General features: G+C 44.7%; 1 protein-coding gene across 4 annotated transcripts in view; it reads right to left on the reverse strand.

Moving 5' to 3' along the window:
- Positions 1-3,969: 3,969 nt before the first annotated feature.
- UBE2G2 (ubiquitin conjugating enzyme E2 G2) overlaps positions 3,970-26,463 on the reverse strand; it is a 34,593-nt gene continuing 12,099 nt past the window's right edge. For 3 of the 4 annotated variants that reach the window (XM_008061563.1, XM_021714198.1, XM_008061564.1), the window contains exons 2-6: positions 19,163-19,198; positions 19,026-19,071; positions 11,058-11,176; positions 7,501-7,641; positions 3,970-5,730 (exon numbers count right to left, since the gene is read on the reverse strand). In XM_008061563.1, coding sequence (XP_008059754.1) covers positions 5,618-5,730; positions 7,501-7,641; positions 11,058-11,176; positions 19,026-19,071; positions 19,163-19,198 — 455 coding nt within the window. In that variant the 3' untranslated portion in view covers positions 3,970-5,617. The remainder of the gene's footprint in view (positions 5,731-7,500; positions 7,642-11,057; positions 11,177-19,025; positions 19,072-19,162; positions 19,199-26,463) is intronic. The other variant, XM_021714199.1, reaches the window with a different exon arrangement.

Raw genomic sequence — 26,463 nt, forward strand, 5'->3', positions numbered from 1 at the left:
AGCAAGGGGCATGCTGGAGGGCAGGCCACCCTTCAAGAAAGCACAACACTTCTGGTCACTGCAGAAGAAAGAAAATCTAGATTCTGGAGCAAAAAGTTGCAGGGGTACAGAGCACTTCCCCCAGAGCTGGTGGGAAGGAACTTCCAGGTGCAGGAGGGTAGGTACTAGGGGGCTGGTCCTGGAGCCTTCCAGTCCCCAGGTGAAAGGCAAGCTAATCGCAGAGGGTGGGCTCAGGAGCCTGAGGGTGGTGGGTGGGCTAGAGGACAGACCAGGTGGCAGAAGAATGGTGAGGTGACCGACTATCACAAGGGCCAGCAACTGAAGCTGGGGAGGATGGAGTGACCAAGCCTGCCACAGGCCCCTAGGTCTAAATGGATGCTGCGTGGAGGATGCAGATGGGGGCTCATGCAACCAAAGTCAACAGGGGAGTTGCTGGCAGCTGACACGGAGCCTACCAAACCTGGGGAGAACAAGAGGCTGTGACCACAGAGGGAAGGGGACTTTGAGATTCAGTTCTGCATAGGGGGTGTCGTGAAAGCCCCCTTTCCTGGCTGGGGGGCTTTGGCATACCTTGTGAGACTGTCTTGATGAGTGGATGTAGGTGGAGGTACCTGGAGGAGATGCCCATATCCCCCCAGACCCAGGATGTATGCTGGGACAGGAGGCTGTTTGGGAACTTCTGCTCCAGATCCCGAGCCTGGGTGTTGGGTCCATACAACCAAGGGTGCTCCCAGTCCAGCAGGTGTGGGAACAGGGCAGAGGAGAAGCACACAGGTTCATGGCTTTTGAGGGGAGACATCTCCCTGACGCTCCAGGAAGAGGGTCCTGACCAACACACATCTAGAGACAGCAGGCCAGGATGTGCGCCAGTGCACAACCAGTGGCAGGGATATACTTCCTGCAAGCACATTGGGCTCACACCAGAGTTTCTTCTCTAGGACACAGGACGGCCTCCTCAAGGGCACTGGACAGTGGGTGGGCTTGGGGGCTGGGAAGGTGCGGCAGTGTGGGGAGTGGTGCAGGCTGTGGCTGGCTGAGCAGAGCTGGGTTGTGGGACGAAAGCTGGCCTGTCCTTCCTCTGCAGGGAGGTATATTGTTTTGTCCCCTTGACAAAGTCCATTTCAAGCGGGGCTGGGGACAAATGAACACTGGGTGGCAGGCGAACAGAACTCATCTCTACAATAAATCAAGGAAGGCTCCCACTGCCAGCCTTACTGTGTCTTAACTGTCTGTATAAACAACAGGATGCCTCCAGTTTCCACACAGCTCAGCTGTGGCATCCAACACCATTCTCCCCTGCAGGGACTCCTGTGTTGGAGTCCTCAGACCTCCTCCTGGGCTGTCCCCAAGGTCCTGGGTCCTGGGCCCAGGCAGGCGCCTAGTGGGATCTGACCATAGCTTGTCCACCCCTTCCTACCCTACTGTCCCTCCAGGACAGGGTTTCCAGAATTAACCTATCCCCCAGTGTGCCTGCTCTGCCCTTGGCAGCCTCAAATCGTTTTACTGTCCCCTCCTTGTGTCCAGGTGGCATCCCCAGGGTCCCCGCCTCCAGCAGAGGACTTGGGCTCTGCAGAAACCTCATCTGTTCAGGCGGCCACAGTGCAGGGCATCCAGGGTGGGGTAGTGCATCCTGCCAATGTCTTTCTGTGCAGCTAGAGCAGATTCTGTAATCTACAAAAAACTGAATGATGTGGGCCAGTACTTCCTCTGAAAAATCAGCCACCTCATCAACACAGAAATCAGACCAGAAGCCACAGCAGGTGCAAGCATCCTGGAAGGTGGAGCACAGTCTGTAGATGCCACCCTCACTGTGGTGTGGCCAGGCCAGACTCAGGCTCAGGCAGTAAACAGGGGTTCCTGACACACAGGAATGGTGCAAAGCACCCAGATGAAACCCAGAATTTCCCTGGCTGTCCCAGCAGCCATCCCAAGAACAGGACAGGCAAACAGGCAAACCAAGGATGGCACTCACTTAAATCAGGACCATTATGGCAGACCAATGCCAGAGATATATACAGACAGGAAAGCAATGTTAAAAACAAATCTAATAATCATGAACCCAGAAGATTAAAAATAAATGAATCTACGTAAAACCCCCAAAGGGCAATATTCAGAACATCTGTTTAGGAAAGTCACTACAGCAGGCTGGGGATGGCCATCCCAAGCCTCACTGACAAGGGCTGCCCTAGGCTGGGCACTTCGATGTCAGTAGGGCTCCCACCACCAGCCTCACTGGGCCTCAATTGTCTGAATAAACAACATGGTGTATGCAGAACACTTGCAGTCCCTCTGGGTGTCTGGAATTTTGGCACATCTCAAATAGCACATGTCCACATGGTCAGTCACAAGTGACAACCCTGGGCACAGTCAGTCATGCTCCCTGGTAGACATCTCACATGTGTTGTCACAGCTGCATGAGGGGGGACTTAGGTGTGTCCTGTAAGACCCTCACCCAGGAGACTCCATGAGATCCCATGGGACCATGCCTGGTTTCCCCTGGACTTGGCCCTCAGTGTTTTTCCCTTTGCTGGCTTTACTGTGTCCTCTCCCCATAGTAAGCCAGTCACCATGACCACAACCTGTCTGGTCCTATGCCCTCAAATCCCTGCCCCTGGGTGGCCTGGAAAACAACTCAGTATCACATAAGAGTTGTTAGATATTGTAAAGTGTGCTGAGTGTGGTGGCTCATTCCTATAATCCCAGTACTTTGGGAGGCAGGGGCGAGGAATGCCTGAGTCCAGGGGTTCGAAACCAGCCTGGGTAACTTGGCGAAAACTCATCTCTACAATAAATCAAAAAATTAGTTGGGCATGGTGGTATATGCCTGTGGATCCAGCTACTTGAAAAGCTGAAGTGGAAGGACCACCTAACCCCAGCAAGATCAAGGCTGCAGTGGCTGTATGACAGCAGAAGGACCACCTGAGCCCAGCAAATCAAGGTTGCAGTGGCTGTGAGTATGCCACTGCACTCTAGCCTGGATAAAAGTGTGAGACTCCTACTCAAAACAAAAAATACTGGAAAGTGTGGCTTCTGAGAACACTAGGTGACAGGCAAACAGACACTATGGGGGCCTGTGCCGAGAGACACGGGGCTCAGAGGCACCAAGAAGCCAGGGGATGGAGAGGAGCCAGGGAATGAGCCCTGGAAGGGCCTGCCATGAACTTGGGAACCCCAGCTCAGAGCATTTTTAAATGAATAAAGACATGGATTACGAAGTTTATTGGAAGTTGCAAAAACAGAGACAGTAAGTCAGTGAAATAGGAATCGGCCTTTCTATGAACAAAATGAGTAACAGGATTCAGAGGCAGGGCTGGCAGTGGCTGTCACAAACATGGTGGTAAGAATGAGCTGCACTCGTGACCCGCCTGGGCAACTTGGCGAGACCACATCTCTACAATAAATCAAAAAATTAGCCAGGCGTAGCAGCGCGTGCCTGTAGTTCCAGGTACTTGGAAGGCTGAGGCGGAAGGATCGCCGGAGCCCAGCAGGTGCAGGCTGCGGTGGCCAGGAGCGGCCACTGCACTCCAGTCTGGGCGACAGAGTGAGACTCCAACTCAAAAAAAAGAAAAAAGAATGAGCTGCATACTGAGGTACCAGCAGGCATGAAGCACACTCAGGACACCTGGTTTCCAGGGAGATGAACCACGGGCGCCACTCACAACTGGAGTTTGTTAGAAATGCTGAACTCTGTCACACGTTCATGCACACATACACCTCACAGACCCCAACCAAGAAACCCAAGAATTCCAGAAGACTGCAGAGAATAAAGAAAAGAAGAAAAAGAGAACAGAACTTCCAGGACTAACATGAGTCTCCAGAAAGTGCCTGCTGTGAGGAGTCCTGGTACTGAGTGTCAACCCAAATGGTCAGGCTGTGCTCTGTTTCAGGAAACCCTGATCCGGGCCTGGCAGCCTGGTCCCAGGCTTCTCTATGACCATGTGACAACACAAGAAGGAAAGCATCATGAAGAACAGGGGAAAATATAGAACTTTATTTTAACCCAGTAATTAAGCTCCACCACAGAACAGGGACACCATGGGATTCTTTTCATTTAATAAATACAAATGAATAAAAACACTTTGTTTAGTAGACTGCCTCCCTCCCTCTCCACAACTCATGGAAGCCTAAGGGCAGGCATGTGCACTCTGGGCCTACTTGCCAGGGAGCCCCACGCCCACACCTGGCTGTTCGCACAAACCTCTCTTCTTTAAGTGATGGAGAGGGCCTGCAAATACTATTTAGGTACAACACCTCTCTTTTCCCTAGCCCTTCCAAATACAAGTTTTTGTACTGCATTTCAAATTCTGAGTGCTTCCCTTCTGAGAAGGAAAGAATCTGGCATCTGCAGAGGTGGACACGGAGCCTCTCAACCAGGAACTGTCATGACGTTTCAGGTTCAATCAGACAGACTACAGTGCGCTTAATCCATTAGAAAGGGAAGGAGAAAACATCATATGAAGTTCATTGTATGCCTCATAGACCATCCCTTGTTTCAAAAATAGAGATTCCTATTTAAATTTAACCTGTCTGTTACAGGTCAAATATTTGACTCTGCATGCAACAGATCTGTTATTGCTTATAATGTGAACTCTTGGCTCTGTGCTGCCCGGCAGATCACGTTAGAGACACCGAAACCACATCAAAATCGTTAAGTCACAAAAAAGTGCTGTCTCCAGCCTGAGGCCCGGGGACCCAACATGCCCACCTCCATGAGCTGGTCAAGGTTGGGATAAGGCACTCCTCTGTGCTCTGAGCTGAGTAATGTTTAGAGTCCCTTCTGACTTGGAGTTGCAAAGAATGACCTTGTGTCAATAGTTAAATTCCCGGTGCAATCAAAATGTGCAAAATCCTATAGCTTCCAGTTTTCAGATTGGAAAAGAAAAACACCCGTGGATCCAGAAGAAGCTCACTACAACTTTAAAGATCTCACCTGTACCTGCTCTAATAATGCATTAGTAACCAGGACACAAGCCATAACTTAAAAAAACCTATTAGTCTTTATAACTGGCAATGTATTTCTTTTCCATGTACCCATTTCTTATTAATCCACAAATAAGAAAGCACTTTCTGAAAGCATTTCTAAGTGTGATGGTTTGTAATACACAACAAATGAAAAAGATGTAACCAGATTCTAAGAAAAACTTCTGCTTGTGAAATATGACAAGAGTCCCAGGAAGCCCACAGAGAGGTCAACACTCCCCCACCAAGGCTTCAAGGCCTTGCTTCTCCCCTCCATTACCATCATGCGGGGAAGTGGAGGGGATTTCTGGCATGTACACTCCTTGATGCTCCAGGAAGGAGGGAAATTCACAGGAAGCCAGAACTGCTGGGTCTGTGGAGTTTCAGCTGGGAGAGGTAGTGATGACAGCTCTGACCATCTACCTGGACCACCTTGAGAGGATTAGGGGAGAACTTAAATCCTAAGTTGAGAGGAGAAGCCTGTTTAGGGTGGGAAAGATTTTAAAAAAAAATAGATGCTGTGGTTCCTGCAAGCTTTCCTTTTTGGTATCAGCACAGAGTGTTGCGATCACGAAGTGTTCCGGAGGAGAATGCTGAACTGCTTGGTGGTATGTATGTGCACATGTGGGACACGTCTGTGCGTGCACGGGGTGAGGCCTTAAAGCCCCAGAGACTTCTGTACAATCTGCTTGGCAATCTTGTAAAACTGCTCGCGGTCGTCTCGCCACATTTTGGAAGCATCCACGTTGGCTCCACTTTCATCATTGGGTTCTGGAAGAAAGGGAAACAAGTTCATAGAAAGGGGTCTCAAGAGTGAGCAACCTCATGAGAGCTTCCACTTCATTGAAACACGATGGACCTTGCAAGACACAAGTCCCAGAGCCCAAGAAGCAAATGCAGTTGGTGTAGCTTCTGCACTGGTGGACACGCACCTCAGAGCAGAGCCACTCTCATGCCTCCCAGGTTGTGAGTCTAAGAGCAGGTGATAGCCCAATACCAGGCCCACCATCTCCCCAGACCTGCCTGAGCTGCATGACATTTCAGCACCCAGACAACAAGCTACACAGAACCCACCTGCAGCTTGCTCCACCCTTTGAGGACACTCGCAGGGCCACATCTCCCTCACAGAGCACCCTCTTGGCGGAGTTGCCCTCATGGCTCCCACCAGATGACCCCAGGTTGAAAGGGACATGGCACCAAAGCAGCAGCTATAAGCTGTGCGGTATGGTGGTGGTGTCAGTCAGCATGTGAACAGAGCTCCATGTCTGTCCTCTTAGGAGATATGCATGCATCATAAGCCCCAACTTCATGTCTCCCTGCGTCCCACTGCACCAGCACCTTAGGGGTCTGTCTAGGACTGAGTGGCCTTGCTCTGGCATCCACTGTCCTCCTATGAGGTCTGCTCTTTCCCTGGAGACTCTTTCCTCACTTCCCAGCACTGTTGTTCCTCCTGGTTTCCCAGATCATCCTCCTTCCATCCCTTTGAGGATTCCTCCCGCTTCTACACTACCACTCCTTGTCCCCCCCTGTCACCTACTGCCTATCTAGAAATGGCTTCACACCTTCACTTCCACATTCAGTCCCTGAGGTGGATATAGGCCCCTACTCCCACACACCTCAAACCCTTTCCCCAATCCTGCTCCCTCTGTATTCCTGACCCCAGAGACAGCACCCCAGCACTCACATCAGAAGCAGGAGTACTACAGCCTATACCTTCCAGGTCTCCCAACTCTCCCCTTCCCTTTTGTCCTGGGACTACTCAGGCCCTTCTCTTTTCCCTCCTGTGCCACTGCATCACCAGCCAGCTAGTCCCTGTTTCTCCTGTAATCACATACTGGTGACTACTACAAGGACAGTTTTTGTAAGGCACCACTCAGGTGACGCCATGCCCCACTGAAAACTCCATGATCTGCAGGGCCTCCTTCAGCCCCCCAGGCCTGGTTCCAGTCAGAGGGAGCTGGCAGTGGTCCCATCAAGTTGGCTGCCTCCTGTCTTGGGCCTCAGCCCAGACTGCTTCCTCTGCCCCAAGTGTCTTTCCCTCCCTCCTACCCTGTTAACTCCTACAGATCCTGAACCCACACTGTCTCAAGAAGTGGCCCAAGAGCGCTGTGCATATTTGATCTCAAGATTCAACTACTGGCCTCTAGATGAAGTGGATGTGGACAGTTTTCTAGAAGGTGGGACCTTCAAGCTGGGGCCTCTGTCACACTGACTTTACTCCTCCAGTATCATATGGCACTTTGTAGGCCCCCAATAAATACCTAGTGAGACAATGAAATGCTCAAGGACTAAAGAGTGAGGAATCATGGTCAGTGACATGCTGGGCAACACACACTGCCCTTGAATTCCATCATCATGAAACACGTTAAACTTGGGACACTGCATACAAGTCACAGGAAATGAAAGTGGTGCTTGTAAACTCATCACATTCGAATAAAGTACATCACAGAGTCGGGACCAAATGAAGAGAAGAGAGCCAGCAGGTTGGGCTCCTCCAGGGGACTCCTGCCCAGCTCCCTGCACTGGGCTGGCTGGCCTTACCTGCCAGCATGCTCACCACCGACAGCAGGATCTTCTCCACACTCTGCACGGGGCTCCACCTCTCAGCACTGCTCTCGTAGCCCATGGGGTCGTCGCCCGGGGCGTGGAGAATGGAAATGCAGACCCTCCCATCGGGGTAGACTGCAAGGGTAAGAGGCAACTAGGTGAACCCAGGAACAGGCCGTGGAAACTCTGTACTGGGGGAGGCTCTACAGATGATAAGAACAAGGGTTGCAGACACAGTGAGCTGTTTGCACAGTTGGGCACAGCCTGGGGCCCTGAGCGTCACATGTCCTGTCTGCATGGATCCCAGCAGGCCTGCAGGATTAGGGCCGCTTACTCGCCGAGGCCCCAGGTCAGCCCGGCCAGTTCTCATCATCACAGCACCACTACACCTTCTTAGGCCAGTCCTCATCAAGACAGCACCACTCCAACTCCTCAGGACTGTCTAAATCTTTATATCCAAAAGAAATAAGTTGAAAGGCTGCCTAGCCAACAGCTCATCAAAATAGCTAATTTAATTGAATTATTCACAGAGCCAGTTTCTGAGAGATTTCTAATTCTACCATTAAATCCCTGAACTGGACTGTGTAAAATTACATTCACCTGGCTGGAATAAAGACAACAGGAATTATTTAAATATCCAGAAAGGCTGAGTGCGGTGGCTCACGCCTATAATCCCAGCACTTTGAGAGGCCAAGGCGAAGAGGACTGCCTGAGCCCATGGGTTAGAGACCAGCCTGGGAAACTTGGCAAAACCTCATCTCTACAATAAATCAAAAAATTTGCCGGGCATGGTGGCACATGCCTTTAGATCCAGCTACTTGGAAGGCTGAGGCAGAAGGATCACTTGAGTCCAGCAGGTCAAGGCTGCGATGGCCATAAGCGTGCCACTGTTCCAGCCTGAGCAACAGAGTGAGACTCCAACTCAAAAAAATAAATAAATAAGCATCCAGAAAAAGAAAGATACCAAAAGTCCTTTTGGTAACTTACTCTAACAGAGAAATTGTCATCAATTACTACTGGAGGTCAATGTGTCTACACCTAATTCCTCTCCATCAAATACCATAATTAACAAGACACCCAAAGCCAGGTAAAGAGAAATAGATCTTCAATTCACAGCATGTAATCAGTCCTATCAAGAAAGTTAAAAGTGTCTGCTGTTTTTCTTTGACATATACTTGGGAGTAAGTCTCAGGTGGTTCAATATATACTCAAATGTCTGGTAATCCATTTGGATGGACTCCACTGCAAGATTATAAAGCCATTAAAGTTAAAATTTAAAAAAACAATTTGAAATAAATTTTATTAAAACGCACCTTAATCCAAGAGTCAAGAATTCCATGAAAACTGACCAATGCTAACATTACCATCCACCTCCCAAAAACCTTGCCTTTACCCTGGGGTCCTGTGTTTTCCATGCCAGTTTCCATGGTGACTACTCGTTCAAGGAGTGAGTTTAAGAAACTGGGTACGCACTTGTCATGGACAGTAGGATATCCATCCACAGTCCCCACACATGCCATCTGGAAGTTCCCTACTTCCACATCACCTCCTTGAGGTGATGGTACATGCAGTGACATTGCAACCAGAAGCACTGTGTCCCTGTCACAGCCTCTCCTGACAGCTCTACTTCCTAACCCTCTGTTAAGCCACCTCTCTGTCTTCATGCCCACACTTGGTCCTAAGATGCTGGCACCTCTCCAATAAATAGACTACCACCAGGCTGCCGTCTGCTCTCTGCGCCCTTCAGCAAGGTCATACTGCTCCCTCACACTCAGACAGGGGAGCCCTTTGTGGAGCCCTGCTGCTTCCAAAAGAAACATCAACACGTTAAACACTGACCAGAAGGCCTGTGCTGGCTGGTCCTGCCTTCCTCGCCATTGACCTCCTACAGTGTGCCTCCGCACATGCTGGATCCACTCCCCAACCCCAGCAGAAATCACTTAGGAACTCTGGCTTCACTTCCTGTGCATGGTCAGCTCAGCCACCACCTCCACAGGGTGCTTCTCACATCCTTCTGATGTGGTTATACAACTATCTGTATGATTCTTCATCAATGTCCATCCCTGCCCTAAGACTGTATGTAAGCCCTGAAGGTTTGTTTTGAGTCAGAGTCTCACTCTGTCGCCCAGGCTGGAATGCAGTGGCACCATCATGGGTCACCACAGCCTGGACCTCCTGGGCTCGGGCAATCCTGCCTCAGCATCCCCAATAGCTGGGACTATAGGTGTGTACCATTATACCCAGCTAATTAAAAAAAAAAAAAAATTTTGTAGAGACAAGGTCTTTCTATGTTAACCAGGCTGTTCTTGAACACCCAGGCTCAAGCTATCCTCCTACTTTGACTTCCCAAAGGGCTAGGATTACAGACGTAAGCCACCATGCCAGGCTCTGAAGGTTTTCTTATTTGTTTACCACTGCATCCCAGCAACTCTCAGTAGATATGTTAAATTATTTTTTTAAAGTATTTACTGACTGACCAATTTTTATGATATTGGTAGATCTATAGTTAGTCTAAAAAATTTTTACAAAATATCGAGACCAGTTCAGTCAACTTGGTGAGACCTCGTCTCTACAATAAATAAAAACTTAGTTGGGCGTGGTAACACACACCCGTACTTCCAGCTACTTGGAAGGCTGAGGCAGAAGGATCACTGGAGCCCAGCAGGTCGATGCTGGGGTGGCCGTGAGTGTGCCCATGCACTCCAGCCTGGGCAACGGAGTGGGAATCCAGCTCAAAAAAATAAAATAAAATAAAAAATAAATAAAATAACATATCCTCTTACAGTAAGGCAAAAATTTAAAACTATGTTAACATTTGAACAGTAAAAATAACTATGAGAACATTAAAAATAATGATCAGACTATTCTTAATACATATTTGCATAATTTAATCAGTTTATTGGAAATATTTCTCTAATATCATATCGCAAGTATTGTTCTAAAGAATGTATTTATCTTCAATACAATCTTATTTTATTTCATCATCTACAATCCTCTTCATAGTTGCATTTTATGACTAGCCAACTTGAAATTGTTGAACACTTCAATGACTCTTACCTATCAATCATAATATATTCTTTAACTTTTTATTATGGATATTCCAAACACACTAAAGTACACAACAGTATGATGACCTTCCATATATGCCTGTCATCCATCTGCAACCACTGCAGGCTCACGGCGAACCTCAAAAAAAACACGTTTTTGAGTATCTACTGTGTACCTGAGATTGAAATTACAAAGAGATCAGAGAAAAAGTACAGAATGGTCTCTCTCTGAAGAGGAAGGTCATTATCTACATGTAACAGCATCAGCAGTAAATGAGAAGTTCTAGGTGAGGGATTGGACAGTAAGGTTTCTATTTTACCTACAATAACCTGTTTTTCGAAATTGAAATGAGCTGTTAATACCATCATGCCTAGCTTGCTATACTTCAAAACCTAAGTATTTTTAAATGTCCACACCACAGATATATGGATAGATACAGTCCATATGGGTATATCTCTCTGTACCTTTCCTGGTACCACAAAAATGACTTCAAAAGCACTTACTGTTGGGATGAAACATCTCACAGGTAAATCTCATCTTTGGGGGACTTAATGGGTAATCAAGTGGGAAACTGAGGATGGCAGGAAAAACACCAAATTCAAAGCAGGTGTCTTCAGGACCCCTAAAAATACAGAATTGAAAAATGAGTTAAGGAAATTTTCACTGCTTTACAAACACACGAGAAGATTATCCAAATAATAATGAATTGGTATTTTTTCCTGAATAGAAAGCAACATCTCATTCTCCCATTCCAAACTGGTTTAAATCTTAGGTACAAGCACAAAGACTGAATTACAGGCATAGTTTTTACAAGTAAAAGGGTAAGAATCAGGCAGAAAAACCTCTTGATAATAGGATCAGAGAACTAACTAGCACTGCAAGGTCCTGAGGCTTTTGCTTTTCTGTAGATGTGGCACAATCACATCTTTGGATCAAGGTATGAATTATGGCGCATGTTACAGCAAGATTCTATTGTATTTCAATGAAGAGGGGCTGGGTTGTATTTCAAAGGATATTTTTAATTTTTAAACATGTCTGAAGTGACTTCTGTAAGCTTCAAGAAGCAAATAAAGCTGGGCTCGGTGGCTCAGCCTGTAATCCCGCGCCTTGAGAGGCTGAGGTGAGTGGATTGCCTGAGCCCACAGGTTTGAGACCCGCCTGGGCAACTTGGCGAGACCTCATCTCTACAACAAATCAAAAAATTAGCCAGGCGTGGTAGCACACGCCTGTAGTTCCAGCTACTTGGAAGGCTGAGGCAGAAGGATTGCCGGAGTTCAGCAAGTTAAGGCTGCGGTGGCCGGGAGTGGCCACTGCACTCCAGTCTGGGCAACAGAGTGAGACTCCAATTTAAAAAAAAAAAAAGAAACAAATAAAGAAGAGCTATCATGCACTCACTTCCACACTCAATGTAGATGGCCAGTTGCAAACCATAGCCCAGGCTGCACAGGCAAACCACATACCACACCTCACTTGCGCTGACGCCAGCAACTCACCACCCTGGGTACAAACACAAACACACACACACACACACACACACACACACACACACACACACACACACACACACACACACACATATGCACACATGCAACAAGATCCAGGCTGCACTGGCAAGCCATACTAATGCCAATACTCAGCAATTTACCATCATGGGAATAAACACACACACACACACACACACACACATACACACATACATGCATGCCAAAGGTCACACTGCACCAGCAAGCCATGTACTCTGCCTCACCTGAACTGACACCAGCACTCAGCAACTCACCATCCTAGACACATGCAAGCACATCTCCCTGGACCACATTTTCCTCTCATGTAAATGGTGGAAACAGACAAAAGTCATTTCAGAAGTCCTGCTCAAGTCTTAAAACCCAAGAGATATAAGTTAACACCATCTTGGCAAACATACAAGACATGAAGGCAGCAGCAGAAGAAGGGTGACAGCCACCTAGCCTGCACTTCTGCAGTAGAGATGATCTCCTCTTCCCCTATGATGTCACCAATGAAATGGGCATTAGAGCTGGACTCGGCCTGTAATCCCGCGCTTTGGGAGGCTGAGATGAGTGAACTGCCTAAGCCTGCGGGTTCGAGACCCACCTGGGCAACTTGGCGAGACCTCATCTCTACAATAAATCAAAAATTAGCCGGGCGTGGTAGCGCGCGCCTGTAGTTCCAGCTACTTGGAAGGCTGAGGTGGAAGGATCGCCAGAGCCCAGCAGGTCGAGGCTGCAGTGGTTGGGGGTGGCCACTGCACTCCAGTCTGGGTGACAGAGTGAGACTCCAACTCAAAAAAAAAGAAAAAAGAAAAAAAGAAATGGGCATTAGAGTAGTTTTCAAAGATCTTGGGTGACCTTTATCATGTGAATTTAAATAGACAGCAGAACTGCTGAATGATGGCTACACACACTGCAGCCGTAGAAATTACTCACATATAACCCGACATGTCAATAAATGAGAAAGTTAATCCCATTCTCTTTCTATGGATTGAGAGAACAAGTACCTTTACAAACAGCTCTTCTTTGCCAGGAGCAATGCCTCATGCCAATAATCCTAACACCTTGGGAGGCTGAGGCAGGAGGATTGCTTGAGCTCAGGAGTTTAAGACTAGCCTAGGCAACATAGTAAGACGGTGTCTCTACAAAAAATAGAAAAATTACCCAAGTATGGTGGCGAGTGCCTGTAGTCCCAGCTACTTGGGAGGCTGAGGGAGAAGGATCACCTGAGCCCAGGGGGTTGAGGCGGCTGCAGTGAGTTATGATCATGCCACTGCACTCCCACCTGGGTGACAGAGTGAGACCCAGACTCAAACAAATAAATAAATGATTTCTTAAAAGTACAAACTTGTTTTGAAATCTTGAAAATAATACTATTTTGAAATAGTTTAGTGAAATTAATAAAAACATGAATTTGCAAATATAAGCAATATTTATCACTAAGTTAAAGGAAATGGAACAAATTAAAAAGAAACTGAACAAAGTACTTTAATTTTTATCTGGTGGAGGCACTCAGGGCCATCAACAGCCCTAAGGGAGATGGCAGAACCGCTCACAGCCCAGGCATGGCTGGATCTGTGGGAAACAGTCAAAACAAGAACAATGCAGCGAGTATTCCCTGATGCCAGCGTTTCTTCGGTCTGAGAGACAAATCTTGATTCTGGAAACGGTGTCCTTGCTACTTTTTGGGAAAAGGACAATGAATAGCCACTTTGTTTGGAGGGGGGTGAGTGTTAAGGTATGACAGCCGAAGCCTTGGCATGAGCCCAGGACAGGGAATGCCACCTGAGGAGGTGTAGGCACCTATTTGCAAATCTAGCTACTGGCACAGTCACAGCGTGATAGGAGGACATAGTGCTAGAGAAGACAGCCCCCGAGGAACCCGTATCGCCCAGCAGCCAGGGGTGCCTCCAGCCTGGTTATTCCACTTCTCTGCAATTGCCTAAACAAATACCTTGAAGCCCTTCCTTCTCAGCACAGAGTTGCACAGGCTATGTGAGAGTGCCACCCAAGCTCCTGTCCAGTACAAATGCAAAAGCAATAATGAATGTCACCCATCCATGTTCACACACTATCTGATGGAAGGCACCAAAGCTGGAAAACCAAAGGGTGAGATGACTTCAAGATCCTAAATCAGAGTAGTACTGGAGTTGAGAACAGAACACAGCTCCAACTGTGAAACCAGAAGCTAGGCACATGAAGACATTGTCTTTAAAAGCAACACTGGTAGCATGTCAGGAATGCGTGCCAGCGCTTAGGACTGCTGGCACCTCTGAGTCTAGGATAAGGAAAAATGTCTGGGTAGTGTTTCTGGAATGAGCCAAATGACATTTGCTCAATACTTTGATAACAGTTCTTTGTTTCTCATAATAGGGCTTTCTTTCAAATTATTATTTTTTTTAAATCCACTGGGTTGTTCCTAGCCTCAGAAGCATGACCAAACATTTCCTGGAGTGCACCCACATTTAACCATCAGAGTTATCTGTAAGTGCTCCGTTCATCACTGGTTTAAAACTGGGCTCTTTCCTTTTCCAGAACGCCCCAGCACTCACGCAAGTGTGCAGGTGGGCAGCGGTGTGCAGTGGCATGCCCTGGCCTCTGTGGACACACCACAGGCCAACGCCCAAAGCCAGAGAGGGAGGCACCGCCTGCAGATGGTTTTACTGCCACCCTCCAGGACAGCTCCCCTCTCTTTAAAGGTGACCTCACCTCACACTCCTCAAAAGAAAAAAAAAAGGGCAAGAAGAAAGGAAATCAAATACATATATCCGAAACAAATATATATTTTTCAAAGCCTGCAAATTATTTTCCACCTTATTGATTAAAATAGTGGCCCCAGTGATTTCAGAGTCAAGCTAAAGACTCATAGCACTCATTTTCTGAGACCAGCATGAGTGAAGCATCACAACCAGACAGCACCCATTGCAGGAACCAAACATGTTGCAACAATCAACAATGTCTCTAGACAGTATCAGAATTCCTATGGGGGCCAAACTCATGCTCAGTTGAAACCACTGGTCTGGACCTAATTATTCTAGAATTTGCCTTTTCCATTTGACACACTGTGCACCTCTTTCCATGCCAGGATGTAGATGCCACCTGAATCATTTTAGAGTCACAAGGCATTTTGCAGCCGGGATGTTCCATAAGTTATATGGAGCAGTGATGTTTCCTTTTCTAAAAAACTACTAAAATGAATGTGGAAAAACCTTCTTTATACAGGGATCTCTGCAACATTTCTGTTGGGATGGCCATGTCAGAGAACATACTATACCAATGATAAGCATCTACTTTAACACATCAGGTTTATTTTAGCAGGACACAATACCAGTCAGCTGCTGTGACAGGCTTCAGTCAAAGGAATCTTGACATAAAAGATGGCAACGGTGCACTTAGCATGAGAAGAGCACACAGCAGAAGAAGCAACAGCTGGGAATCCTTGCGCTCACTGCAGTACACCAGCTGGAGAGCTTGGGACCACCACTGCACCACTGGGGCCCAAATGCACAGGCAATCACATAGAGGTAGAGTCAACTAAGGGTCCCCAGCCACCATTCAGTCAAGAGAAGATCCTTCTTTATTTATGTATTTATTTATTTTTTACTTTCTTATTTCTTTTTATGTGAGATTCAAGGTGTAGGTTTGTTACATAGGTCTATTGCATGAGGTTTGAACCTGTCACCTGGACATGGTGGTGGACATGATACCCAGTGGGTTGTTTTCCAACCCTTACCCCCCATTCCCTCTTTAGCAGTCCCCAGTGTCTGTCATTCCCATCCTTATGCACGTGTGTATTCAGTGCTTAGCTGTCACTTATAAGAACATACAGTATTCTGTTTTCTATTTCTGTGACAATACATTTAAAATCGTGTTCTCCAGCTATATCCATGTGGCTGCAAAGGACATGACTTTGTTCTTTTTTTTAATAGTTGAGTAGCATTGGGAAGGTCCTTCTTATTTTACCAGTCTCAGGAACTACTGGTAGGGAAAGGTGACTGCAGTTAGATGGACCAGGCATAGAGGGCACCAATGCCAGCAGGTTCTAGAATTCTAGGGCAGGACAGTAAATGCCAAGGGGTTTCATGCTCTGTCCAGTAACTGACAGTGAACAGCCGTCCTGCACCTCAGGGCTCCTTCTGTCCTAGAGTGCTCCAACTGAAGAGGGCACTTGCCCACTATGGCTGAGTGGCAGCAGGTCACACAGGCCATGGACCCCACAGCTGGGTTAGGTCTGAAGCCATCTAAGAGTTGCTGAACCTCTCTGTTTTGATTCAAAGAAGGGAAGCTCAGAGAAGCAAAGACCAAGACCAGAAGACCATAGCAACAACACACGGCTGCCATAGCCCACACCCGAAGTGATAGCTGTCTTCTGCTGGACCACACACTCTAGCGCCACTATGAACTCAGTAGTCATCAAAGCTACTCTTATTCCTAATCTGTCAAGTTCTCCATCCTAGTCCTGCAACCCTGCTCTCAGACTGAAGATTTGGGTTCATCTATGACATGTCTGTGTCCTCAGATAAGGGCCCTAATACAGAGGCACTCTTTATTAGTTGCCTGGACATCTGAAAAGACATCTTCTTCACTGGCCCTGAAGTAAGCACAACAGCAAAAGCCAATAGCATTAGACTTCCATGAGACAAGATCAGGTTTTAGAAATACTAAGATACAGAGGTGGCCCTGGAAACCATCAAAGAACAAAAAGAGTGAGGAGAAACCTATCACTGAGGAGCAAAATCTCAGCCAAATGTCTGCCAGAATAGCAGGGTGAGACAAATCAATGGAAGGACAGTTAATTCCCTAATAGAGGTTTTAAGTACATTTGTAAACGGCCTCTTATTTGTGAAAGGTCTGGAACAAAACCAAAACCCACAAACTCCCCAGGATCTTCAAGCAGGGGAATTCCATATTAATGCAAAAGCCTTATTCAAACACAGAAGTGCTCTACCTACAAATAGCTCTAATTACTTTTTAAGACAGGTTTTCAAAATATTGGTTTAATTCTATACTGTTTATCTAAAATTAGTAATAGTTACCTTAACAGATTTTTAACAATGAACATTTTTTTAAAACCACACTAGAAGGCTCAACTGTTCCTTTCATGAGTTTCTAAATATATCTGCTAATGGCACACGTGAGCAGGCATCTCTCAATACTGCAGACCCACCAGGTGCCCTGACCTCTGCACCCAGACAGGCCTCCCATGGTGGCCCTGTAGCAGGTCTGCTGCCCAACTGGCATGTGTGAGCACAGATGTGTCTGTGAACGCATGGCACAGGAGACAAAACAAGCAGGTTACACATCAGTTCACATATGTGATCTCCTGCTTCTGCAGAAGGAAAAAGAGTTGACCCAACACAAGTGCATGGCACACAGTGCAAAATGAGGACACCTAACTGCAGGACTCACCATCCAACTCACAACTATGCTGGGAGTGAGACACACAAGCCACATTAGACACCAAGAGACTCCAGAAACCTTCAGACACAAAAAAACCATGTGTCACAGGCCCAAGCAATCAGGATGTTACAAATTATCAGAAATGTTAGACATGCTGTACTTCCTTTGGATCGTTGTTTATTGATAATTTTTAAAAAAATTTTGCTTATCAAACAAACCTCATTTTAGGCCAAAAGCAGTGGCACATGTCTATAATCCTAGCACTTTGGGAGGCCGAGGTGAGAGGACTGCCTGAGCCCACGGGTTCGAGACCAGCCTGGGCAACTTGGTGAGACCTCATATCTTTGCAATAAATCAAAAAAATTTAGCCAGGTATGGTGATATATGCCTATAGTTCCAGCTACTTGGAAGGCTGAGGCAGAAGGACCACCTGAATACAGTAGGTCGAGGCTGTGGTGGCTGTGCCACTGCACTCCAGCCTGAGTGACAGAGTGAGACTCCAACTCAAAAAAAAAAAACAACTCATTTTCACATCAATGTTCATGTACCATCTAACCTCCACAGACAACATCTAACAGTAAACTGTTTCCTACACTAACTTGTAAAGCATTAGGAACTAATGTGGTACAACCAATCAGCACATTCCAGAAGTGCGGTGAAGATTAGTTAAGGGTATATCTTCAAGCCAGAACTCACACTTGCTCCACTGCCCTCACACTCTTCCAGCCCCTGCCTACTAGAGCCCCTCTCAAGTCAACAAAATCCAAGTTAAGAATGTTCTAGCAAATTGAAAGATCTCATTTCACTAAGAAAACAGGGTCTGATTACAAATGTCAACTTTCTACGTTTCACCTAACCTCACTTTGTTGAAAAGACACGAAGTCTAAGAATGGCCAAAAACTATATATCTAAGGGAGAAAGAAGACAAGCAAGGGCCATAGAACATTCTAGAATTGGGGGTCTGTGTGTTTCTCTTTCCAAGCAACATCACTGTAATCTAAATGCCATGAAATCTAGAACCACATAGATCACCTGAGAAGTAGGCTATGTCTTGGTCAGAACAATGCAAGGCCTACAAGGCCAAACAAGGAAACAAAAAAAGGAGGAGCACAGAGAAGTCTTAGCCAAGGAGAAAGGAGAAAAAAAAGCTGTCATGTCCGGAGGCAGGCAGGGTCAATGCATTACCAACCTTGGCTTTGAAGATCCTTTTCTCACTGTCGAAACCTCAGATTTTCAGGGACCTTTGAAAACCAGTTACCCACCCTACTTGAGGCTAACCTACCAAGATCACACAACACTTAAAAATTACCTCTTAAAACTCTACAAATCTATAATATTTATAACTAACCCTTTCATTGGCTCTTAGGAAACATTGCCATTTCTTCTGTACCAACACTCAAGGTGTTTTCTGCTTTCAGATCAGCAGCCTGGAGGAGAATGGGAAGTTACGAGAACATGTGACTTTCTTCCAGGTGACGCTTCTATGCACAGTCATGCTGCAAAATGTGACTGTCACATCAAACTTTCAGCAAAGTCCTAAAAGCTAGTAACACTTGATTAACTTACATGATCAATGCCTCCCATTCAAAAAAATTCTCTTCATTCATGGGGCCTGCAGGGAAAGAAAAAATTCCACATTTTAACTTGAAGGCAACTTTGGCAATTAAAAGTAAATTATAAGAAAGCTAACTTTAGTACCTTACCTGCCACAATTCCTTCTGGAGGATTCAATGTTAACTCTGTAAATTAAAAAAGTAAAACCATTACCAAACAAATGTTATAGGGAAAAAAAAACACCTTTACAAAGTATATAAGAATATACATTGTAGCATATACATATTACCAGGTGAAAATTCTGTTTGTCCAAAATGAGGGCCTAATCCAGCTACAATTCTGATAAAGAATATGCAAACAGTTCTTTATACTAACAAATGTAGACTGTTAGAGCTATAAACCCTTTCATTTTACAAATGAAAAAACAAACATGAAGGGTAAACTGTCTCTTCAAAATATTCCTGCCGGTTTCCTTGGTTACAGTTCATTAACCTACCATAGTATATTATTTTCCAACTGAATGGTACTCCCTGTCATGTTAAGAATTGGCACATACTTTTCTGAACATGACAAACTAGAGGCATGAATCAGAGCTGGGTTGCAAAAGCTGTCATCAAATATAACAAACATTTTATAGGTTAGCTATGGATCTGTAATACCACTCCATAAAAATCTGTGAACTCCCACAGATCTGATATTCTACAGAGTATCTGACTTCAGCACTGAAAATAAAAATGGTAAGAAAAGTCAGCAGCATCATTTCTCAGCAAATTTAAAACGAACAGTTGTTGAAGACTCAAGGCTCTGTAAATTATAAATTATAGCATATATACATATTACCAAGTGAACATTATGTTTGTCCAAAATGAGGGCCTAATCCAATTACAATTCTGATAAAGACTATGCATACAGTTCTTTATACCAACAAAACATAGACTGTTAGAGCTATAAACCTTTTCATTTTATAAATGAAAAAACAATCATAAAGGCTAAACTGTCTCCCTATAGGGAGGCTGCCACCAAGTGTCATTTCAGCTCCTGGTCCCGCCCTGTGGACACATCTGGAAAGGTGAGGAATGGAAGAAGATGGCAAAAATGACAGGAAGGGTAGAACGCAGGGGCAGGAATCAGGCCAGAAATGGACTCCCTGTGTGGGCAGTATGCTGGGAAATTAACAAAATAGTAAGCAAACATACACAAGGTGGTTCTTTGAAGAGACAGAAAATTAATCAATCCCTGCCAAATAAATACAAGGCATGAGGACTGAAAAATAAATAAAAATCACTCTTGGCCGGGCGCGGGGTCTCACGCCTATAATCCCAGCACTTTGGGAGGCCAAGGTGAGAGGACTGCCTGAGCTCAGAGGTTCGAAGCCAGCCTGGGCAACTTGGCGAGACTTCATCTCTACAATAAATCAAAAAATTAGCCGGACATGGTAGCGCATGCCTGTAGTTCCAGCTACTTGGAAGGCTGAGGTGGAAGGATCACCTGAGCCCAGCAAGTCGAGGCTGCAGTGGCTGGGAGCGTGCTACTTCTCTCAAGCCTGGGTGACAGAGTGAGACTCCAACTTAAAAAAAAAACAACACTCTTCACAGAAGCTATGCTTATATAAACAGAAAGTCCAAAAGAATCTACATTATTTAAAAGTGAGTATGGCAAAATTGCTGAACATGAGGTCAACATATCTAGCTGAATTGTGTTTCAGTATTTGTCATCCCTTTGTACCTGTGGGAATTGGTTGCAGGATCTCCCATGAACACCAAAACTGCCTAAGTCCCTGATATAAAAAGACATAGTATCTGCATATAACCTGTAAGCATCCTTCTTTATACTTTACCTATCATCCCTTTTACTTGTAATACCCAAAACAACATAAATACTAAGTGAATAGCTGTTATACTAAATTGTTTAGGGAATAATGACAAGAAAAAAAAAATCTGCACATGTTCTGCACAGTTTTTCCCTGAGTATTTTCAATTTGTGATTGGCTGAATTCACAAAGAACCCATGGATATAGAGGGCCAACTGTATTAGCACGTTTGAAAATAAATATCTAAAAAGACATCAGTTATAAAGGAAAACAAAGAAATATGTTTTTTGAAAGATGTACAAAGTCTCTAACAGTAAACATTAACAAAAAGTTTTTAAAGACCTTAATAAATGGAGATTATATCATGTACATGAATTTAAAACTCAGTATTATAAAAAATATCAATCAAACTGGATTTATACAAGGGGGGAGACCCCTCAAAAAACTGGAATTATTATTTGGAGGGCAGGTCCCTTGTAGTGCAGACCTTCCTAGCTAGATTAAGTATTCCAGGAACCCACACCAGCATCAGTATACCAGCTAGCATTATTTTTAAGACTGCATTCATTCTGCTTCAGTGAATTTTTTTTGAAGATTCTTTCAGTACATTTGCCCATTTCATGATGGGTGACTTATGAGTGCACCTGCCCACACCATGCTGAGTTTTCAGCAGTTTGTGGCTAAAATTAGCATGACTCACTTGTCCCACCCTCTCTATTCATCCAATCTTACCCTGAGTGACTTTTTTTTTGTTTCCCCAGATGAAAAAAGTCCTCAAAGGTCAATGGTTTGCCAGTGTGGAAGAGGTGAAATTTTAAAACGGCAGAAGCACTAAAAGGCATCAAAACTGATGAGTTCAGTCATGCGTGGTGGCTCATGCCTACAATCCTAGCACTTTGGGAGGCTGAGGTGAGAGGATTGTCTGAGCCCACAGGTTTGAGACCAGCCTGGGCAACTTGGTGAGACCTCATCTCTACAATAAATCAAAAAATTAGCCAGGCGTGGTGGTGTGCACCTGTAGTTCCAGCTGAGGCAGAAAGATTGCCTGAGTCTGGCAGTTTGAGACTGCAGTGGCCATAAGCGTGCTACTGCCCTCCAGGCTGAGTGACAGAGTAAGACTCTGACTCAAAAAACAAAACAAACAAACAAACAAAAAACTGATGAGTTCAAAAACCGTTTTGAGCAGTAGAAAAAAGTGTCTTGATAGGTGTATTACATCAAACGAAAAGTACTTTGAAGGTGACTGGGGTTTAAACATGGAAGAATACACAATTCCTTGTAAATAAATTCTGGGGTTTTTTGGGTCCCACCTCCATACATTTAATGCAACCTCAGTCCAGATCCTAACAGGTTTTCCTGTTTGAATTTGACAAGATGATTCTAAAAGATACATAAAAATGCAAAGGACCAGGAATAGTCAGGATACTCTTTAAAAAGAACAAACTGAGAGAATGTCCTCCCCAAGTTATCAAGACTTCTTACAAAGCTGTAGTAATTATGGCAGTGTGGTACTGGCTGAAAGCTAAATCCACTAACGGAACAGAAGAGAGAGCACTCAAGAGTGCCTGTGCCAAGACAGACTGTCAACTCACTGCCAGAGCAATGCTGCAGCACAGAGGCAAAAGGGTAGTCTTTTCCATGAATAGTGCTCATCAGGAAGGCCAAAAAATAAAACGTTCCCCATCTCACACCACATACAAAAATCAAAAACACATCCATCTGCAAACAGGAAGGGCCCTCATCACACACTAGATTTGCTGAAGCTGACCTTGCACTTCCCAGCCTCCAGAATGTGAGCAATAAATGCTTGTTGTTTAAGCTCCCTGATCTATGGTAGTTTTATTATAGCAGTCTGAACTGACTAAAACAGGTGGCAAATAAGCATATGAAAACATGCTCAATACTGTGAATCATAAGATGCAAACCAAAACCACAATAAGATATACCTAAGCATCTTTAACAGTGTAAATATCTTTATTTAATAACAACTGAATGGCTAAAATTAAAGACTTACAATACCAAGTGCTGGCAAGCTTAGTAACTAGATCTCTCATGTATCACTGGTGGGAATGCAAAATGGTTTGGTTACCCTTTGGTAAGCTGTTTGACTATTTCAACTTAAACACACTCAGTAATTCTACCAAGTCTTATGTTTCTATAGACTTGCATGTGAACGTTCATAGTAGCTAAATTCATAATAGCTCCAAACTGGAAACAACCCAATGTCCATCAACTGGCAAATAAACAAAAGTGTAATATATCCACATAATGGAATATCACTCAGCAATAAAAAGGAACAAACTACAGATACACACAACACAGATGATTTTCAAAAGCATTATGCTGAGTGAAAGAAGGCTGATGAAAAAGGCTATACATTGTGTGATTCTATTTATATGAAATTCTAGAAAAAGCAAGAAAACTCTAGTAAAAGGAAGCAAATCAAATGCTGCCAGAGGCCAGGGAGAATGAAAAGGGACTACAGAAGAGCCCAAGTTCTTATCATGGCTATAATAATGGCTATACAACAGCAAGCATTTGTCAAAGCTCAAAGGACTGTATATTTGAAATTGGCATGCTGTAGGCCAGGTGCGGTGGCTCACACCTGTAATCCCAGTTCTTTGGAAGGCTAAAGTAGGAGGATTGCTTGAGGTCAGAAGTTCAAGACTAGTCTGGGCAGCATAGTGAGACCTCGCCTCTACAAAAAAGTAAAAAATAAAAATTTTAATTGAAATGGGCATACTGTGTGTAAATTATATCTCAATAAAGATTAGCCTCTAATTTATGCCATTTTATAAAACGTAAAACAACAAATCTCTTAAATATTGGAGAATATACTCATGCTTTTAGTATAAAGACTTCTTAGACAGGACTATCAATAAAGTTAATAACCAAAAAGCACTAACTGTAAAGGAAAAGACTGATACAATTAAGAATATTAAAATTAAAAGCTTCTGACATCAAAAGCCATCTTTAAGAGATGTGAAAAGATAAGTCCCAGAGAGGGAGAAAGTTGCAACAGCTATAACCCACAAAGGACTAATATCCAGAGCCTCTAAAGAATACTTTTTAAAATACAAACAAAAGAAAAATAAGCAAAGAATCTGAACTGGCATTTCACACAAAAACATCTAAGTGGCCCATAAACATATGACAAGGTGTACGACTCTAGCAATCATGGGGACATGTAAACCATAGCCACACTGACACACCACTACCCCACCAGAATAAGCCCATCATCAAAGCTTAGAAGACTGCCGATAGAAGTGTCTGCAAGGACATGAAGTGACAGAAACACATTGCTGGTAGGAGCATAGCTTAGAACAATCACTTTAGAGAAGAGTTTGGTGTTGTTTCCACTGACCCAGCAATTCATCTAAGAAGTCTATCCTCAATAGGAATGTGTGCACACACATGAACCAGAGATACATCTAAGATTCTTCATGGCAGCACTATAGGTAATAGCTAGACAATGGAAACAATACAAAAATCTACCAATAGTAGAAGAGGTCAATTGTGGTAGTCATATGGCGGAACAAAAATGAAAATAAATGGCCACACTTATTTTTTAGCATATTTTAGCCCATAGTTACACACAATATAATACTGTGCAAAAGAAACCAGGCCTCAATGAATACATAATACATAATTACATTTATAGAGATTTCAAAAACAGGCAAAGCTACAGTTGACTGTTTAGGAATGTATACTTTTTTGATTACATGTACACTTTTGTGGAAAAGCAAAGGGAAGCAAGGAAGTAATACTCCAGTAATCAGGGACAGTGCTGCCTTGGGAGCCAAGGCTCCAGGCGGGCTTCTCTGGAGCTGGTGACCTACGAGGTGATGCTCCCTTTATTATATTTCAGGCCAAAAGTTCAGGCAAGGAAAAGCATGGCTTGGCCCAGAGTGGCAACTGTCAAGTGGTATGACAGTGAACTTCAGGATCTATACCTCTGCAGGTATAGACGGCAGGGCATGCTGATCAAGTGGATATAGTCTGGGAGTAGAAACAAGAATGGCCCCAGTTTTGGGGCCCAAACAACTGAATGATCAGTGGTATTGATGCTGGAATGAAAAGGGAGATGGAATAGGCTAGAGGGAAAAGCAGCTCTAACTTAAATACCCTAAGGTTGAGACATCTAGTACACAGACAGGCAGAGACGGAGGGCAGGTGCTGGAGGAATCTGAAGGGCAAAACTAATGCTGGAGATATAAACTTGGGAGGTATTTGCATACAGAAGACATGGAACATCTGGGGACTAGACGAGACCCTTTGGAGCAGTGTTTCCAAAGGAGTAGTTAGAAATAAGGGGTGCCATTTTTCAGCATTTGCAATGACTGGGAAATGCTACTGTCACCAGGAGTGCTCAACATCCTGCCATAAACAAGTCCTACACAAGGAAAAATTATTTCACTCAAAATGCCACGAACACCTGCTGAGAAGCCCTGATGTGGGAATGAGTGAAGCTCCAGAGACCGAAGTGCTACAGCTGAGCGTGAGCTGAGGGTGAGGGAGAGGTGACAGAGGAGACAGCAGAGATGAATGAAAGTCAAGTGCACTAGAGACTTCAAGGAGGGAGAATCAATGTGAATGAGGTCAAGTAGTGAGCAGGCTGAGAACCTTGGACTTCACAAGACACCCCTTGCTGGTCTCCCTTTGTCTCTCTCCACGGGTAGTGGATTGAGGAAATGACCACAGAACCCAGTTTGCCAGGCTATGTACACATAGTCATCCGAAATCTAGTTCAGTCTTTGTGTCTAAAGTCACATCACCTAATTATAAGTAAGAGGTAACAGATTAAGGAAGATGGATTGTAAACTGCTAAGTAGGTGAGCGTGGGGGAAGAAGAAACAGTGTTAGTGGGAGCAAAATACAGAAGAGTTCTGCCCATTGCTCCTGGAAGGATCACAAGAAAGAGCGGGCTTTATTCTACTTGGAGTTCTCCTCTGGAACTTCCCCGTGTGATACCTCCTTTAGGGCAAGGGAACTAGACCTGCTCCTAGCAACCAAAGGATCCCCACTCTGCACAGAAGACCATCCAGGCGGCTGGCCTTACCACCAGCATCCTTATTCCACAGCGGCCTCTGCTGGTCATGAGAATCGCAGTAGATGAGTTCAGAGAATGGAGAAACTGGCTCTGGGTTACATTGTTTTTTCCGTTTTGCTTTTTACCTCCAAAACACACACACACACACACACACACATATGCACACAAACCTTACACAGTTTCGTGTTTACTAATAAACACAAATTCAATACAAGAAACAAATCTTAATGTCAGAGATATTTTCAAAGGCCATTCCTTGCCACTTAAAATAGTAGCTTAAAAAATAGCCACACGAAAGTGAAATATAAACTCTGATCCAGCAATCCCACTTCTAGGAATCTACTCCACAGATAACACTGGTTAAAAAAAGAAAAGAAAAGACGGACACATAAAGGTACTCATTTCAGGACTATTTGTAATAGCAGAAAATTGGAAAGGATCCAAATGTCTACCAATAGGGGACCAGTTAAATAATGATATATCTACCAATGAAATACTCTGCAGCTGTAAACATACTTCTATGCACTAGATATAGAGAGAACTTCAGAACATGTTAAATGAAAAAAAGCAAGACATGGAAAAGTGTGTAA

This window comes from Carlito syrichta, unplaced genomic scaffold (genome assembly GCF_000164805.1).
Source record: "Carlito syrichta isolate Samal-C Ts95f unplaced genomic scaffold, Tarsius_syrichta-2.0.1 Scaffold305319, whole genome shotgun sequence".
In the NCBI taxonomy this organism is placed as follows: Eukaryota; Metazoa; Chordata; class Mammalia; order Primates; family Tarsiidae; genus Carlito; species Carlito syrichta.